Source organism: Doryrhamphus excisus, chromosome 19 (assembly GCF_030265055.1).
Source record: "Doryrhamphus excisus isolate RoL2022-K1 chromosome 19, RoL_Dexc_1.0, whole genome shotgun sequence".
NCBI classification, from domain to species: Eukaryota; Metazoa; Chordata; class Actinopteri; order Syngnathiformes; family Syngnathidae; genus Doryrhamphus; species Doryrhamphus excisus.
The window spans coordinates 6,311,478-6,329,024 of record NC_080484.1 but is presented as its reverse complement, the minus strand read 5'-3'; the positions used below and the strand labels follow the sequence as shown (position 1 = coordinate 6,329,024).

At 41.9% G+C, this 17,547-nt stretch overlaps 1 protein-coding gene across 3 annotated transcripts; it reads right to left on the bottom strand.

Moving 5' to 3' along the window:
* Positions 1-3,756: 3,756 nt before the first annotated feature.
* lhx6a (LIM homeobox 6a) lies at positions 3,757-17,462 on the bottom strand. 3 transcript variants are annotated; one of them, XM_058057506.1, is made up of 10 exons: positions 17,023-17,462; positions 16,706-16,945; positions 16,131-16,187; positions 15,840-16,025; positions 14,707-14,828; positions 7,849-8,069; positions 4,946-5,046; positions 4,762-4,857; positions 4,502-4,676; positions 3,757-4,399 (listed from the first exon to the last, which is right to left on the bottom strand). In XM_058057506.1, the coding sequence occupies exons 2-10, from the start codon at positions 16,769-16,771 to the stop codon at positions 4,320-4,322; spliced, it is 1,104 nt and encodes a 367-aa protein (XP_057913489.1). In that variant the 5' UTR covers positions 16,772-16,945; positions 17,023-17,462; the 3' UTR covers positions 3,757-4,319. The 3 variants fall into 3 exon arrangements, with proteins under 3 accessions (XP_057913489.1, XP_057913488.1, XP_057913490.1); XM_058057505.1 differs by having other exon boundaries at positions 16,706-17,462; XM_058057507.1 differs by having other exon boundaries at positions 7,849-8,066; positions 16,706-17,462.
* Between the last annotated feature and the right edge of the window lie 85 nt (positions 17,463-17,547).

Below are 17,547 nucleotides of genomic sequence, written 5' to 3'. Positions count from 1 at the left end.
TTCCAAATCTTACTAGATGTGTACTAGATAGTACTAATAGTACTACATACTACTGTGTGTGAATGATGTGGCGTACAGTGAAGGCCACGTGCAGCCGTGTTGAAGCTGTGTGCTAACAAAAGAACGAGAAAAGACCCGAGCGGCAGTGAAGTGGTAAATTTGGCCAATCAAGATAAGCCTGACAATTAGGAGCAAATAACTTCTCACAGCCACTTCACACACACCTCCTTTGAAAGAAATGATGTGGGGGGGGGGGTCCTTTTTATTTTTGTCTTTATGATTTTTGTGCGGATAATGCTGCGTTTAGTCTTGCTAGCGCTGAAATGCCGAGCTAATTGCAGGGAAGTCAGCTTTCCCTTCAGGAGCGCCCCCAGCTGCACGCACTTGAGCGCCCCCGCCGGACTCCACCCCCCCCAGGTCGGAGCACGCCGCCCAGGGCCCCTCCATTGTGACTTGGGGGGGGGGGGGGGGGGGGGGGGTGTGCAGGTCCGCCGCCGTCCGACGTGTGATTGTGTGTAATTTGGCAGCAAAGGACTCGGACGCTAACAGCCACTTCACGTACCAAACTCCAGACAATCTTTTCTCTTTTTCTACCTGGGGGGGGGGGGGATTGGACTTATCAGCAGCTGCAAACATTTTCAAAGGTAATTATCCTGGCCTCCGTGTAGCGCGTCACCGGGTCAAGAGGTTTTTCTGTTAGCCACCCCACCCTCCCCAAAAAACATGCATTAATGATGATTGGATTGACCCCCGCCTGTAACACGCCATCTTACTTTCTGTCAAGGAGACGGAATCACAACATGGCCACGCTAACGCTAACGCTAACATGCTGTACTACTAGCATGCTCTACTAGCATGTTTTTGGAATGGGAATGTGAAAACAACCCAGGAATATTCCGAAGCCGGAAGAGCTCAGAAAATGTCTCGTATAAAACGCTAACCACGCTAACTTTTTTCCATGCTAGCTGCAGGCTGGCTAATACCGGCTAGCTTAGTTGGGACTACCATTATTAGCGCCTTTCGTGGTGCCTGTGAATGCCAGCATTGGTTGATGTTTTTTAGGTCTATGTTCCGTATGAAGGCAAAAGAAGAGCTAAAGCCGTTAACCATGTTTTTTTGCTAGCATGGAAAAATCCATGATGTGAGGTTGTTTACAAAGTTGACAAATATTCACAGGACAAGGAGGGCAACACAAATGGACAAAACAGCCGCATTGTCTGACATTTTCCGAGGTCTCTTGCGTATAAATGTGGAAAAAAAAGCTTTGTACAAAATGCTAACCATGTTTTTTTCCATGCTAGCCGCTAGCCTAATACCAGCTAGCTTGGTTGGGACTATAGTTATTAGCTCTTTTCCTGGCGCCTGTGAAGGCCAGCATTTTCCAATGTTTTTGATAGTCTACATTCAGTATAAAGGCAAAAAAAAATCTAACTGTGTGTTTTGCTAGCATGGAAGAATTCTTCCAAACATAAATTTGACCCATAAATATTCACAGGACAAGGAGGGCAACACAAATGGACAAAACAGTCGCATTGTCTGACATTTTCCGAGGTCTCTTGCTTATAAATGTGGAAAAAAAAGCTTTGTACAAAATGCTAACCATGTTTTTTTCCATGCTAGCCGCTAGCCTAATACCAGCTAGCTTGGTTGGGACTATAGTTATTAGCTCTTTTCCTGGCGCCTGTGAATGCCAGCATTTTCCAATGTTTTTGATAGTCTGCATTCAATATAAAGCCAAAACAAATTATCTAATCGTGTGTTTTGCTAGCATGGAAGAATTTTTCCAAACATAAATTTGACCCATAAATATTTGCAGGACAAGGAGAACAACACAAATAGACAAAACGCTAACAAATATCATGATGTAATCACGTTTGTTTTTACACGCTAACACTTTGCCACCAGCTAGCTACGGTTACAAGGATTAGCCTCTTTCACGCTGCCAACGCTGTTCGACTTTTTCTTAGTACTATCTTATGTGTAAACATGAAAAGCTAGATGAATGTCGTCGTACAAAATGCTAACCCCTGTTTTTTTCCATGCTAGCTGCAGGCTGGCTAATACCGGCTAGCTTGGTTACGAGGATTAGCCTCTTTCATGCTGCCAACGTTGTTCGACTTTTTCTTAGTGCTAATCTTTCGTGTAAACATGAAAAGCTAGATGAATGGCGTCAAAGAAAATGCTAACCACAGTTTTTTTCCATGCTAGCTGCGGGCTGGCTAATACCGGCTATCTTGGTTACAAGGATTAGCCTCTTTCACGCTGCCAACGTTGTTCGACTTTTTCTTAGTGCTATCTTTCGTGTAAACATGAAAAGCTAGATGAATGTCGTACAAAATGCTAACCACAGTGTTTTTCCAACGTAGCTGCGGGCTGGCTAATACCGGCTAGCTTGGTTACAAGGATTAGCCTCTTTCACGCTGCCAATGTTGTTTGACTTTTTCTTAGTACTATCTTTCGTGTAAACATGAAAAGCTAGATGAATGTCGTCGTACAAAATGCTAACCACATTTTTTTTACATGCTAGCTGCGGGCTGGCTAATACCAGCTAGCTTGGTTACGACTATTGTTATTAGCTCCTTCCCGATGTTTGTGTAGGTCTATGTTCCTGAAGTATTTGCAGGACTAGGACAGCAACACAAATGGACCAAAAGATGACGTTTTTCGAGGTCTGTCTTGCGTATAAACATAAAAAACAGAATGCTAACCATGTTATTTTCAAGCTAGCATGTTTACATGACATGTTTCAACGATGATTGCACGTTTTAGCAAAGAGTAAAAAGCCTTTCTGCAAGTGAGTGAGGAAATGTTCGCTCCTCAAGCCGCCGGGGGACCCCGGCGAGCCGGGGGGTGGGGGCGGGGGGGTCTCAGCAGAGGTGTTTGTGTTGGTACTGGGTTTTTTTTCACAGCGCAAAGCCTTTGGAAGGGAAGTGCTTAGCCCAGAAACAGGAAGTGTGCACCCAACAACACCGCAGCAGCGCCGCAGCTGCCAGCCAGGAGACCACAAACACAACCTAACGCGTCTGCTAGCACGTCTGCTTTAGTCTCTTAGCATCATGTTAGCATGGTTAGCATCATGACATTGCTACTTAGGACCAAATAAATACTATTTCATACGCCAGATTATTTATTATTATGTATTATTATAAAATATTTGTATTCATATGTAAAATAAGTATGTTTTTATGTCAATACTGTCAATAATAAATTATAATCATAATTATAAGTATTTTATTAGAAATAAATCAGATCATATTAAATGTTGTCTTTCATTGTATTGTATTTCTTATAATAGTTATTCTTCATGTTAATTGTTTATTTTACATTGATAATTCATTTAATGAAAAGAAAATCAATAAATAGAAATGTAAAATACGTATATATGTATAGAATAGAATATACAGAATATTAGTTGTAATATTACCATAATAAAGTCGTACATTTGGATTTGGAGAATAAACTTGTAAATTACATGAAAACAAAGTATGTGTAGTATGTGTACTATAAAATAAGTGGTGAAAACAAATGATTTTACAAAATTTTACAAAATTTCTGACTTTATTCTGGTAAATGTGTTTTTTTGTACGTTTGGGCCTTAGGCAATGTTTTTTTTCTCATATTTCCGACTATTTTTCTCGAAAATTTCCAACTTTATTGTTGATTTTTTAAAATGCCCCCTCTTTAAAGAAATCCAGAAAAGGACCATAAAAAATCCTCACATTCTTATTTTTTTTATTGCATTTCTTACACAAAACATTGATGAGGCACAAATCAACTTTTAGTGTTTTCCTTTCATTGCCACTTTCTTTTATTTGATTGTTTTTTTCATAACAAAAGCATCTCGGAAAAGAAGACAAAAAGTGCTTTACAGGGATTTACCATGTCAATAAATTATTACAAGGACATTGAGGTCGTGTTGGAGTCGCGTCTTTACACGATGGCCATGAAGTACACACACACACACACACAAAGAAAACCTCACATGTTCCGTTCCATGTTGTCAGTTTTGTACCAATACTGTTTTTTTTTCTGCTCACACATGAAAAAAACACAATCTGATCATTTTTTTAGTTGAGTTCATGTCAGACTTTGTGCTTTTCCTTCATTGTCGGCCCAACAACACACACACACACACACACACACGAGTGACGAGTTCCAGCAATTAGACGGCTCCTGATGGGTCCCGTAGCCATTTCCTGCTCAGGTGGAATATCGTTGCGTTGTATGACGTCCTTGTCTGGGGGGGCGGGGCTACGGTCCTTCTTGACCTGGGCTCAGTGAAGGGAGTAGAAGGGTGGGGGGGCCGTGGGCGTGCGGCGCTAGCGGCTGAGAGGCAGCTGGGGCAGCGACATGGCCTGGTGGGGGAGGCTCTGAGACGTCAGGACGGAAAAGGGGTGACCTGGACGGAGAAAGGATGCGTATCCTCGTCAATTTGATGGTATTTCGTAATTGTACGATCTCTGTGTAATTGTAGTGTCATGAAATCCAAAGTACTGCGTACTGTCGATGTATCCGTGCAGGGCAACCATGCGGGCGCGATCGGGGCTGCCAAAAGGGGAGTAGTGGAGCTCATCAGGCAGAGAAGGGGTCATCCTGGCCTGGGGGTGACCCTGGGGGGCCCCGCCGTGCTGGGGCGTGTGCTTTTTGTGTCGCGCTCTGCAGTTCTGGAACCACACCTGTAAGACACGAGGTACACTCAGTACTGTAGTAAAATGTATAGTAGAATGTAGTATTTGTTAAAAAGGACAGAGGTGTGCTCACCTGGATGACTCGCCTGCTGAGACCCGTCATGTCAGCCAGTTTTTGTAGCGTTTGAGCGTCGGGGTTGTTGTCTTGGGCGAACTGAGCCTGCATGATCTGCAGGAGGACATGAACAGCACGTCAAAGGGAGACCCAAAGAACTTCTTCTTTGGCTTTTCTGGTTGCATGAAGTGGGTGGTGTCACCTGCAGCTGCTCTGCGGTGAAGGACGTTCGAGCCCTCTTGGCCGGTTTGGGCTGATTGTCTTGTTCCGTGGGGACGGCCCCCTCTAACGTGATACCGTTACCTGCAAAAGTACCACAACATCGGCAATGAAAGACGCGGAAACTTTCATCACTTGCCTGACTTAGCATCAACACCACTATTCATATACTGGATGTATTCATATTCATACTAGCTATGAGGTGCTCATTTATACTGGATCATACATCATGACAGTGTATCATACGTCATGATATAGCGTATCATACGTATTGACATAGTGTATCATACGTCATGATATAGCGTATCATACGTATTGACATAGTGTATCATACGTTATGACGTAGCGTATCACACATCATGACGTAGCGTATCACACATCATGACATAGCGTATCACACATCATGACATAGCGTATCACACATCATGACGTAGCATATCATACGCCATGACGTAGCGTATCATACGGCATGACGTACCGTATCATACGCCATGACATAGCGTATCATACGCCATGACATAGTGAATCATACGTCATGAGATACTGGATCATATGTCATGACATAGCGTATAATACATCATGACATAGCGTATCATACATCATGACATAGCGTATCATACATCATGACATAGTGTATCATATGTCATGACAGTGTATATTACATCATGACATAGTGTATCATACATCATGACATAGTGTATAATACGTCATGACATAGTGTATAATACGTCATGACATAGTGTATCATACGTCATGAGATACTGGATCATATGTCATGACATAGTGTTTCATACGTCATGACATAGTGTTTCATACGTCATGACATAGTGTTTCATACGTCATGACATAGTCTATCATACGTGATGAGATACTGGATCATACGTCATGACATAGCGCATCATACATCATGACATAGTGTATAATACATCATGACATAGTGTATGATACGTCATGACATAGTGTATCATGCGTCATAACATACCGTATCATACATATTGACATAGCGTATCATGCGTATTGACATAGTGTATCATACGTCATGACTTTGTGTATCATATCTCATAACTTCGTGTATCATACGTCATAACTTCGTGTATCATACGTCATGACATAGTGTATCATACATATTGACATAGCGTATCATACGTCATGACATAGTGTATCATACGTCATGACATAGTGTATCATACGTCATGACATAGTGTATCATACGTCATGACGTAGCGTATCATACATCATGACGTAGTGTATCATACGTCATGACGTAGCGTATCATACGTCTAGTATGTAGTGTCTGTGTACAGCTTGTACATTGCCAGCACACTGGCATTGCCGGGTAAATAGTAAGATAACCCAGGCAAGCATGGTGGTGATGGTCATTGTCTGGGGCAGCATGAGTGCCGCCGGCACTGAGGGCGAGCTGCGCTTCATTTTTGGGAAAGATGAATTCCAACATGTGCTTGGACATTCTGAAGATCGGCTCCTGTTGTGGTAGTGTCACCGTTCTGGACTGCACAAGTGCTGCTGGAATTGGGATGAAGAACAGGAATTCCAACATGTACTGAGACATTTGGAAGACTAGCTCCCATGGTGGCGGTAGCGTCACGGACCTTAGGTGCACGAGTGCTGTGGGCACGGGGCAGATGTGTTAATTTTTGGGAAAGATATATCCAACTTTGACACTCGGAAGATTGGCTCCCTTGGTGGTGGTGGTGTCAAAGTGCCACCGAGACTGGAGGAGATGTGGTTCATTGAGGAGAAACATGAATTCCAACCTGTAATTTGACATTCTAATGGTCGCATCTCAGTCAGGTCCAGGACTGCATGAGTGCTGCCAGCCTCAATGGAGCTGTGGTTCATTGAGAAGAAACCTCAATTCCAACATATACTTTGACATGTTGAAGATTGGCTCCCTTAGTAGTAATAGGGTCACAGTCCGAGGCTGCACGAGTGCTGCCGGCACTGGGATGCATTTCATTGAGGATAAATAGGAATTTCAACTTGAATTTGACATTCTGACATTCTGTTTCCAGTGGGAGATGGTAGCTCAACAGTCCGCGCCTGCATGAGTGCTGCCAGCACTTAGGAAGCACCGGTTAATAGGAGATAAAAATGAATTCCAACATGTACTTTGACATTCTGAAGACTGGTTTCCATGGTGGGTGTCACGTCACGGTCTTGGGTTGCATGAGTGCTGCCGGCACCAGGGGGAGCTGCGTTTTATTGAGGGGCAACCTGAATTCCAACTTGTACTTAGACATTCTGAAGACTGGTTCCCTCGATGGAGGTTGTGTCCCGGTCTGGGGCTGCATGAGTGCCGCCAGCACCGGGCAGTCGCCGGCACTGGGCTGCTGGCACGAGGGGGAGCTGTGTTTTATTGAGGGGCAACCTGAATTCCAACTTGTACTTTGACATTCTGAAGACTGGTTCCCTCGATGGAGGTCGTGTCCCGGTCTGGGGCTGCATGAGTGCCACCGGCACCGGGCTGCCGGCACCAGGGGGAGCTCCGTTTTATTGAGGGGCCACCTGAATTCCAACTTGTACTTTGACATTCTGAAGACTGGTTCCCTCGATGGAGGTCGTGTCCCGGTCCAGGGCTGCATGAGTGCCGCCGGCACCGGGCAGTTGCGTTTCATTTTTGGGAAAGATGAATTCCAACATGTTCTGTGATATTGTCAAGCATGACGTATGGCAGGTTGAAGGTGAAGGTCATGGAAAGGTCAAGTACGTCTGGGGCGTGTCTAACATCCATCATCGTGTTTCTGTTTTAATGGCTGCCGTGCCAGCAGCACTCGTGCACTGCTGACTTGCTGACTACTAATAACTAAAGGCAAGCTGTACACAGACTACTCTAAAGAGTCCACCAGTCCAATCGTTTCCACTCACCGCTCTCTGCCGCCCGCTTGAGGTTCTCCAGCATGGTGTCATAGTGGATCCTGCAGAGCACCTTCTCCTCCACCAGGCCAAACTCCTCCCCCGTGGAGAGCTGCCGCTTGCAGGAGAAGCAGGCGAAGCACGCAAGGTGGTAGGCGTTGCCTCGGGCGCGCCGCACCCAGTCGCTGGCGTAGATCTGACGCCCGCAGCGGGCGCACTTGGTACCAAACCTACTGTGAGGGACAGAGGAGGACACGCTGAGGCACGGGAAAACGTTCTTACTTCCTCCTGATGACATCTGTGTGCTTCCGCCCTACCGAGCCTTGGAGGAGGCCTGGCTGAGATTTGAATGCAAACAAAGCGACACCTGAAATCTCCTGAATGATGCATGACACACACACACACACACACAGACGTGCATGACATCACTCTGTAACCGATAGCAACACTGAGGTCAGCCAGCAAAACAAGGGGAAAAGCGTGAGAAGAAGAGATGTGGGTCCATGAGGAATATTGGGCAGGGTAGTAAATGTGTGAGGACGGAGGGAACAAACGCGGCGTTGACGGAGGCAGAGCGCTTGGAGCTGTCAGGACACGGACGTTCCTCCATGATAACCATAATAATCATCATAATAATAATCATCACTCCTGTGGACATTTTGAAGGGGTCCGCCTGTTACATGCACGTGTGGATTGAAGGAGGGGTTTCTAATCAAGTGGCCTAGTTTCAACTTTGTTGGTCAATGATGTCGCCATGGTTACACGGAATGTTACCAAATCTAAATATGATCCATACTGCTTGCCTCTTTAACCCCAAGATGGCTTTCTGGGGGAAAATACACCAACTTACGGGGTTTGAGTTATCAAAAATAATAATTTTTAATCTATCCAACCATCCACTTTATTTGGCTTGTCCGGGGAGGGGGGGGATTGTCAGTGGGGGCACCAGCCTTTTTAACTTTGATATTTTATTTAATGTCATTTTCCATTTTTATATTTTTTTTCAAACCAATATTCCACCAATATTTATATATTAATTATAATATTAATTAATTCATTTGTTTTAAAATGTTCCATGTAATTAAATTCAATTACATTTTTAACAGATATTCCACACATATTTTTTATGTTTTGAAAATTAATTAAAAAGTGTAGAAATTCCACTAATATTCTTTTCTTAATTTGGATTAATTTTAATTAATTTATAATTTTTTTTATAATTGTACTTTTTTTAAACCCAGATTTCGGCTATTTATTTTATGTTTTTAAATTAATGAATTGTAACTTTCCCCATTTTTATAATTTTTAAAACAATGTTCAACCAAAATTTTTAACATTAATTTTTCAATCAGTTTCAAAAAAAATGTTTGGTACATTTTTTAACAGATATTTCACCAGTATTTTTTATGTTTTGAAAATTAGTGCATGTGTAAGTATCTAATATTCTTTTCTCAATTTTGATGAGTTTTTTTTTATAATTTTACATTTTTTAACTTGATTTTGATTGCATGGATTTTTAACATAACATTGATTTTTCAATCAGTTTTAATAAAAATGTTTGGTACATTTTTCAACAGATATGCCACCAATATTTTAAATGTTTTTAGAAATTAATTAATTAAAACCTGTTATTATAATTTTTTTATTTAAGTGTTTAAAGTCAATTTTTAGAACGTGCTGCAGGCCAATAAAAAGCCACCAAAGGCTGAAGTTGACCAGCGTCGTGCTTTCTCACCGAGTGGACACACCCCTAAGCACTGCAGCGGCGAATTGTACGACACACGCTTAGCATCGACAGACCCTGACAGGCTGATGGCGGCATCAGAGGAGGACACAGAAGCATAAACCAGCTGGCGCCACAGCAGAAGAACCAGGGGTTGCAGACCCCCTGGTAGGAGATTGAGAAGGACAGAGGACAAAGATGAAATGGATGGATTCGTGGTAAACAAACACTTCTGGAGGTTGGTATTTGGCATGCAAATAGTAGTCATGCCAAAACGCTGTGTTGCTGCTGGATGTTCACACTTTCTGAATGATGTTGTTGTTGTTTAAGACAACAATGGAAGAGACAACAAGAGAAGGAGATGATCATTGCACTGATGACTGCACCTTTGGAAGGAACACGCATTTTGAAAACGGATGCTATTCTGCCAGTACACAGTCACCCCCCCCCCCCCCCCCCCACACACACACACACACACAAGCACTCAGGCTAGCAAGAAAAGCAGCGAGAAATAAAAAAAAAAGCAGACATGAAGCGAGTAGAGTGAGATGAGAGATGTGGGCAGGGGGGGTGGGGGTTTAGGAGTATGAGGGCTGACACTTGAGTGGGTTTTGGCGCAGCACCAGCCCCCCACTCCAGCCCACTCTGGCTGGGATGAAAGCCCATGTTGTACCCAGAAGCCTCAGCAGCGTGTTCCGCGCGCTTGCATACGATGTTTACCTCCTTCCTGATTCCTACGTTTTTCCATGTTTGTCACACTGAAATGTTTCTCATCATCAAACAAATGTAAATATTACTCCGTGACGACACAACTTGATACTTTTTAAATGAAACACACGTACGTAATGCAGATCCAGCAGTGTGGGAAAGGTTCTATAAAGCCATTTGTAAAGCTTTGGGACTCCAACCAACCACAGTGAGAGCCATCATCCACAAACTGGCCGGCCAACCAAAACAACCCCAAGTTGTTCACTCGGAAGCTAACAAGCTGAAAGCATAGCGCCACAATCTGGGCACGGTACGAGGATCCGCCGCTTCTACGCAGGCCACCGGTAGACCCGGAGAGGGGGCGTGACCACAGGATGTCTTTCTGGGGGAAATACGGCAACTTTGGGGACTCAAACGTTTTACTGATGAAATCAGTTTTAGAATCCGTCTTCTTCTGTTTATCGGGGCCTTGGTCTTGGGGGCAGCGGTCTCAGGACCGAAGTCCAGACTTCCTGGTCTGTGGCCCCTCTTCCCATTCCACCAGTTTTTATAAAATTAATTCATCATAAAAAATAATGTAAATATTTGAATTTAATATTTTTAAATATATTCTCTCAATAATGTTTGATATTTTCTATTTTATTTTCTATTCATGATTTGGAAAACATATTTTAAACATTGTTATAATTTAAATTATAATAATTTTAAAATAAAATAATAATTAAACAAATAAGTATTATATTTATTAGTATAATTTGATAATAATATAGTATATTTTAAATTATAATAATTATTAAAATAATATTTTGTATACATTTTTATAATTTTTTAAACAATATTCCACCAATATTTTAATTATTTTAATTATGCCAACTTTGGAAATAAATAATAATTATTATTATTATTATTAATAATAATAATATTATTATAATAATATTTTCAATTTGTTTCAGTTGAATATTTGTATACTTTTTTTAACAGATACTCCACCCATATTTTTAATGTACTGGTCACACATAATATAATCCAATGAAAAGAAAAATCATATATCATTGGAAAACTGTCTTTCTGGGGGGGGGCAGGAAATACATTTGCCGTCTGCGGCTTTGTGTGACCTGACGAATGTCTTATTGTCATTTGGATTCATTCCTCAGCATCGTTGCCATGGAAACCCAATCACCTCAGCAGAGGTGGCTTGATGAATACTGCTTGGATACGCTGCCGGCACCCCGGTGTGTGTGGGGGGGGGGGGGCTCATTGCAACAATCATGCAACTTCCTTCTTCCTGTTTGTGCGTGTGGAAGTCATCCCCCCGACACAGCAAGGGCTCTGTCCTGCAACCCCTACCCCAGCTACCCCAACACACGCTAGCCTAGCCTAGCCAAACACAGGCGGCCATTTCCTGCTATTACTCCTCATTAAAGCATCCGTCAGCCCAAAGCCAGAGGACAGACTGACACAGATGAGGAAACATCTCTGCACATCTCAAAGCTGACCACAAATATGCAACAGAAACACTCAGCTGGACGCCCCCACGGCCCCACGGCCCCACACCCCCGCGGCCCATGGTAGTCAAGCAGAGTCAAGTCAAGTAGATACACCAGCTGGAAGGGACAAAACACGCTCCTAAGAAAGGTTTACTAAGCAAATACCACTCAATTAAAATAAGTAATTGATTTATACTATTTGGACTATTGATCGGTGTACTGTATATACACAGTAGTAATCAATTGTACTGTACTCATTCATGTGTTAGCATGTTAAAAGTAGCTATATATGGCATTTGACCAGAATAAGCAATACATTTGTTAATTTGAACTCATTAAATCAATACAATAAATGAATAATAAATAGCTGAGATGAATTGTATTTATTTTGTATTTTTATTTATATTTCAACATGAGGAGACAAAAATGCTTTAATTTTTGCTGATCATATTTCATAATATAGCTGAGAGGAATTGTATTTATTTTGTATTTTTAGATATATTATATTTACATATATATATATATTTATATATTATATTTATATTTCAACATGAGGAGACAAAAATGCTTTAATTTTTGCTGATCATATTTCATAATAATATTTGTATTAACTTTCCAAAAACGACAACTTTATTTTATTTAGTTTGGTTTGCTTCTCATCATATTGAATTTTTTTAACAGAAAAAAAACCTTTTTTTCCACTTCAACTCTACGCTGATGAAATGTTTATTCTATTCTTTATATGATGACGTTAAAAATACACTTTCTTAAATATTTAAATTTTCGGAGTGAAAAATGAGGTGGTAAAACACCAAATTTATCCTTTCTCTTAATATTTTATCGCTGCTGTTTGTTTTGTTTTGTTTTTGCTATGGGCCAATAAAAAACTATTCCTGCGGGCGTTCACCCCGTTGCCAGACCAGGCCAGGCCGTGGCCTTCCGTCGACCTCCATGAGAGGGATAGCAAGTGAAGGTCTCCGATGCTGGCATCCAGCCAACATGTGACAGCTATTTGCACCCTGCCCTCCTGACCACTTGTGGAAGGCACCCCACCCCGCATACTCTTAAGGTGTGCTTTACATATTTAATAATAATGGCTCACAGTTCAGGCTGGAAGGGGAGGGGGGTGATGGTAGAATATTATCAGGAAGCTGGCGGAGCAAACAGACGTGAGCGTTGTCAAAAGGCCCCTGATTGACAGCTGCTGGACGCGCATAAATAAACACTGGCCGGGAGTGTGTGTGTGTGTGTGTGTGTGTGTGTGTGTGTGTGTGTGTGTGTGTGTGTGTGTGTGTGTGTATGAAGGTGATATACAGTACGTGTCGCCGGGTGGATAAGAATCACATTCAGATCAGAGCAAACATGCTGGAGCTTTAATTGCTGCTCTGGGGGTCTGGGGGTGGAGGATGGCTAATTGCTGGTGATTAGAAAGGGGGGGGGGGGGGGTTGTGTCAGGTTTCCATCACACTGAATGACATTCATGTTCTTACACACACACACACACACACACACAACATAACACACACATAATGTGTGGTGTCTTATTGTGTTTAGTACACATCCTCCTCCTCCTCCTCCTCCTCCTCCAGGATGAAGACGTGCCAACACCCTGTGTTTGTCCCTGAGTGGGATTGCATCATCAACTATTTGGGTGGGGTGTGCATATTTCATCAAGGATAAAAACACTATTATTATTATTATTTATTTATTTCATCATTATGTATTACATTTACAACACTTTCATTTTCTTAAATTGTTGGTATTATTTTTTATTATTAGAGCTATATAAAGGAAATACTAATTCCACCATCTTTAACAAGCTTTTTTTTTTTTTTTTTTCTGTGGAGGTCTGGAATGACCACGTGACCTGGTTTAGTTGCTAAGCTGTCTTTGTTTCCACAACAATCCCAGCAAAATGAGCAAAAATGTAAAAAGAAGAAGCTGGAATGTTGACACTAATAAGTCATAATAAAATCATAATAATAAAACCAAGCAATGCTGCCTTTAATGTACTGAATGACCACGTGACCTGGTTTGGTTGCTAACCTGTCTTTTTCCCCCTTATGTAAAATACTAAACCTGCCATTGACTTGCGTAGAAATCAATAACATTTTATTTATCAGAAACATGGGACCAAAAAATAACAAAATAAGCTAAAATGTTGAGACTAATAAAACATAATTTGTCTATGAATATATGCAAATTTGTTTTTTTTGCCTCTAAGAGTCTAAGCTGTCTCTCGCTGGTGCTTTTTGATTTTTGATTTAAAGTACGAAAGTAGGATGCTATAAACCAAAAACATTAAATCATAAAACAATCAGCATATATTCAGAGATATGAGATTCCACGGTTGCTGCAGCAATGCAACTATCAATGATTCATAATCAATAATTTCCACAGCAACTCAGCTTAATTTTCCACGTGACTATTTCTATTATCCGATTGTGACTTACATGAAAATATAGTAATAAAATATAATAATATATATAATATATGTATACATAATTTATTATATATAATAAATGATTATTATTAATTATTATTATTACAAATCTACTGCCATCACTTCAGTCTCCAATCGAACACAGGAAGTGTTTGTAATAATATCACTTCATATCATCGTTTTTTTTTACATGAATGAATTAGACAAATTGCAGGGAATATTTGGTCATATTTAAAAAGTCAACACATGAATATGGGAACACGTGCTTAGAAATGAACGGCTTATTTTCCGCTCATATTTCATGAGCGAAAGGCAAGAGGAAGAAAATAAAATCTAAAAAATAATGGAACAAGAGATATAAGGACATACCCGCCATTATTGCCGAAACGCCCGTGGGTAGAGAGAAGGAGAGAGAGGGAGAGAGAGAGAGAGAGAGAGAGAGAGAGAGAGAGAGAGAGAGAGCGAGGCCGTGGTGTTTTTGTGAAAACAAAGTGGTAAACTTACCCTACCTGAAATAATCCATTTTGCAGAAGATCTCCTTGTTTTTGATGTAGCAGCTGCTGTGCTGACGTAACGACGTCCGGCACACCGAGCACTCCAGGCAGCGCACGTGCCAGATCAGGTTGTTCACCTGTGGCACACACACGAGCGCACATGCGCACACGCGCAACAATCAATCTCTTATGCATCTTATTTATATGACAAGATATGACAATATCACCGGAAGGAAATACACCCTAGCAGCCAATTATTTATTAAATATTCAAATCAAGCTTATTTACATTTTTTAAAATGACATATTTTGTGAAATTGGTTCCAAATAAGAGGCCTTTGTAATATATTTTTAAACAACATTAATGTAGTTGCTAAAAATGGCTAATCACAACATTCATATCAATAATAAAATAGCCAAAAATACATTTATAGAATAGAATAGAGGCTAAGCTAACTGATGTTGTTTTCCTTTCAAACGTGAGAGAACGAGTCTTAGTGGGAACAAATAAGATCTAAAAAAAATAAACATACGTTGCTAACACAAAGCCAACCTTCAAAAATAATGAAACGGTTCATTAGAATAGATGACAATTCCATCCATCATCCATCCATCTATCGAATATTAACATGCCATCCGTGAATAAGCCTCTTTTTTTATTTTTTTCCCCAGAAAATGAAAAATCAACACGTCTCGTTTGCGTCTTGAAAAAAAAACAAGATGGTTTTATCTTGGAAACCAAATCACTGCACGTGACTGCTAAAATATTATATATATATATATATATATGATAATGTCAGTATGATTTATTTTTATCTCAATCATTACAAATCAAAGAGTATTAAGTCACTCATGTAAGGTTTTGTGCTAACGATGTCCTTCTGATGGAGGTGATATTTACGGTTGTAAACGTGCCATCATCAAACGTTTCAAACGGGCACGTGACTAATAATGTGTGTTGTGATGTGTTTAAAACCCGCGGAAATACCACGACGGCCGAAGACAACAATAAATAACAAATACGGCTTTGTGTGTATATGCTCTGTGAAATCACGTTAAAGTATACATTTTAAACGTCGCTATGTTCGTATTTTTTAAGGCCTGCAAGCGTCGGAGGCCTTTACCGAAGTCCGATTCGGGACGCCTTACCTTGAGCAGGTATCGATCCAGGATCTCCAGGCCGCAGCTGGCGCACACGTTCTTGCCGGTGGAAGGCACCGAGCTGGCTGTGGAGGTGGGTGAGCACACCGAGGGCGTGGAGGGCGTGCTCGGGGACGACCGCGCGTCCTCCCGCTCCATGACGTTGGCCCGCTGGGACTCTGCGTCCGACTGAGACTGCACAAGTCCGAGTGTTTGATTTTGATTGGATTGGATCGAAATCCACGCAACAAATTGAAGCAGAAGAAAATAATGGAAGGAGAAGGACGAGGAGATGCTGACCATTTGTTTGGAGTCCACGCTGCAGCCGGCTGCGCTCTGCCGCTCCGTGGAGATCACCTACGAGCAAACAAACATCTCCATCACTTCTGATAAATCAACCAATGAATGCTCCGCTTTTATAGCCTCGCTTACACGCACAATAAACCTGAAAAAAGCCCCCCCTTGCCTCGATAGCAACAAAAGGCAGCTTTAAATGATCTGAAATTGGCTGCATGAATAATAACATTCTTCTTTGCAATCCAGGCGCGTGGATAGGAAGGGCAGGGGTGGGGGGTGCTGGGGGGGTGAGAATGATGCCTGGCGTTTAAACTAGCTGTAATTACAAATAGCTGCAATGGGATAAGAGGGCTGCCCGAGTGTCTATTTCAGGTGTCAATCAGAAGCAGGCGACGGGTCATGCAAAGAGCTGCACATGTGATTTGGTTCAAATGCTTGCAATTAAAATCGCATTCCGGGCTGCCGGGGAGCTAAAAGCACGGCTCGCTTCTGGCTGCACGACAACAAACATCAGCAAAAAGGTTGCACAATGCAGCAGAAATAAAAAAAATAAAATAAATAAATAAACATGTTGGTACCTGCTTCGTAGTGGGAACTGTGTTGCCCTCTGATAGAGGGGACAGAACTTCATTTTTCCAGTACATTAACTCCCCGGGAGCCTCAGCTTGCTTGCAGCGGTTCTCCTCCCGAGTCAACAGCAGCACTCAAGCCGGGCTGTAGTCGTCGATGGTCGGCGGGTAGAGCTTCCACGGTCCGCGACTTCCCAACCTCGGAACCCTCCTATATCCGCTCCTTATGCGGTATATGAGGCAGCTCCACTTGAAAAGAGGACGGTAATAGAAATAGGAACATGCATGTACGCACACACACACCCCCCTCACTTCGCCCACTATACCTCTTCCCTCACGGCTAGGATGGAGTTGTGACTTGCAGGAAGTGGAACTCTTTATTCCATGCAAAGCTTTCCAAGGTGCAGGGAGGGAGGGAGGGAGAGAGGGAGGCAGAGATGGAAGGAAGGGAGGAGGCTGCAACTATAAGGGAGCAAAGAGGAAAGTTGGCAAATGTGGCCTTTTGCATGCAGCAAAACAAGAATACATCCAAAAATCATCAATATTTGACATTTGCCAACGGATATATTCAGACGCTTTTCACAACAAACAATTGCAAATATTTTCTCAACTAAGCCCGTTTTTGCCTCAGCATCATTCGGCCAAGACACAAACAGCAAACAAACAACAATTTGACGGCATCGTTCAAATTCAGCAAAGGCTGATTCCGTTTCATTTCCAGCAATCACGTGATATCGGAATGACGACCGGCCGTGACGTACTTTTGGTTGGTCTGGACCGAGAAAGCGGCTATAAATACTAAAATAAATCACCACTTTGCATTTCTCCCTCCCAATAGACAACAATATTCG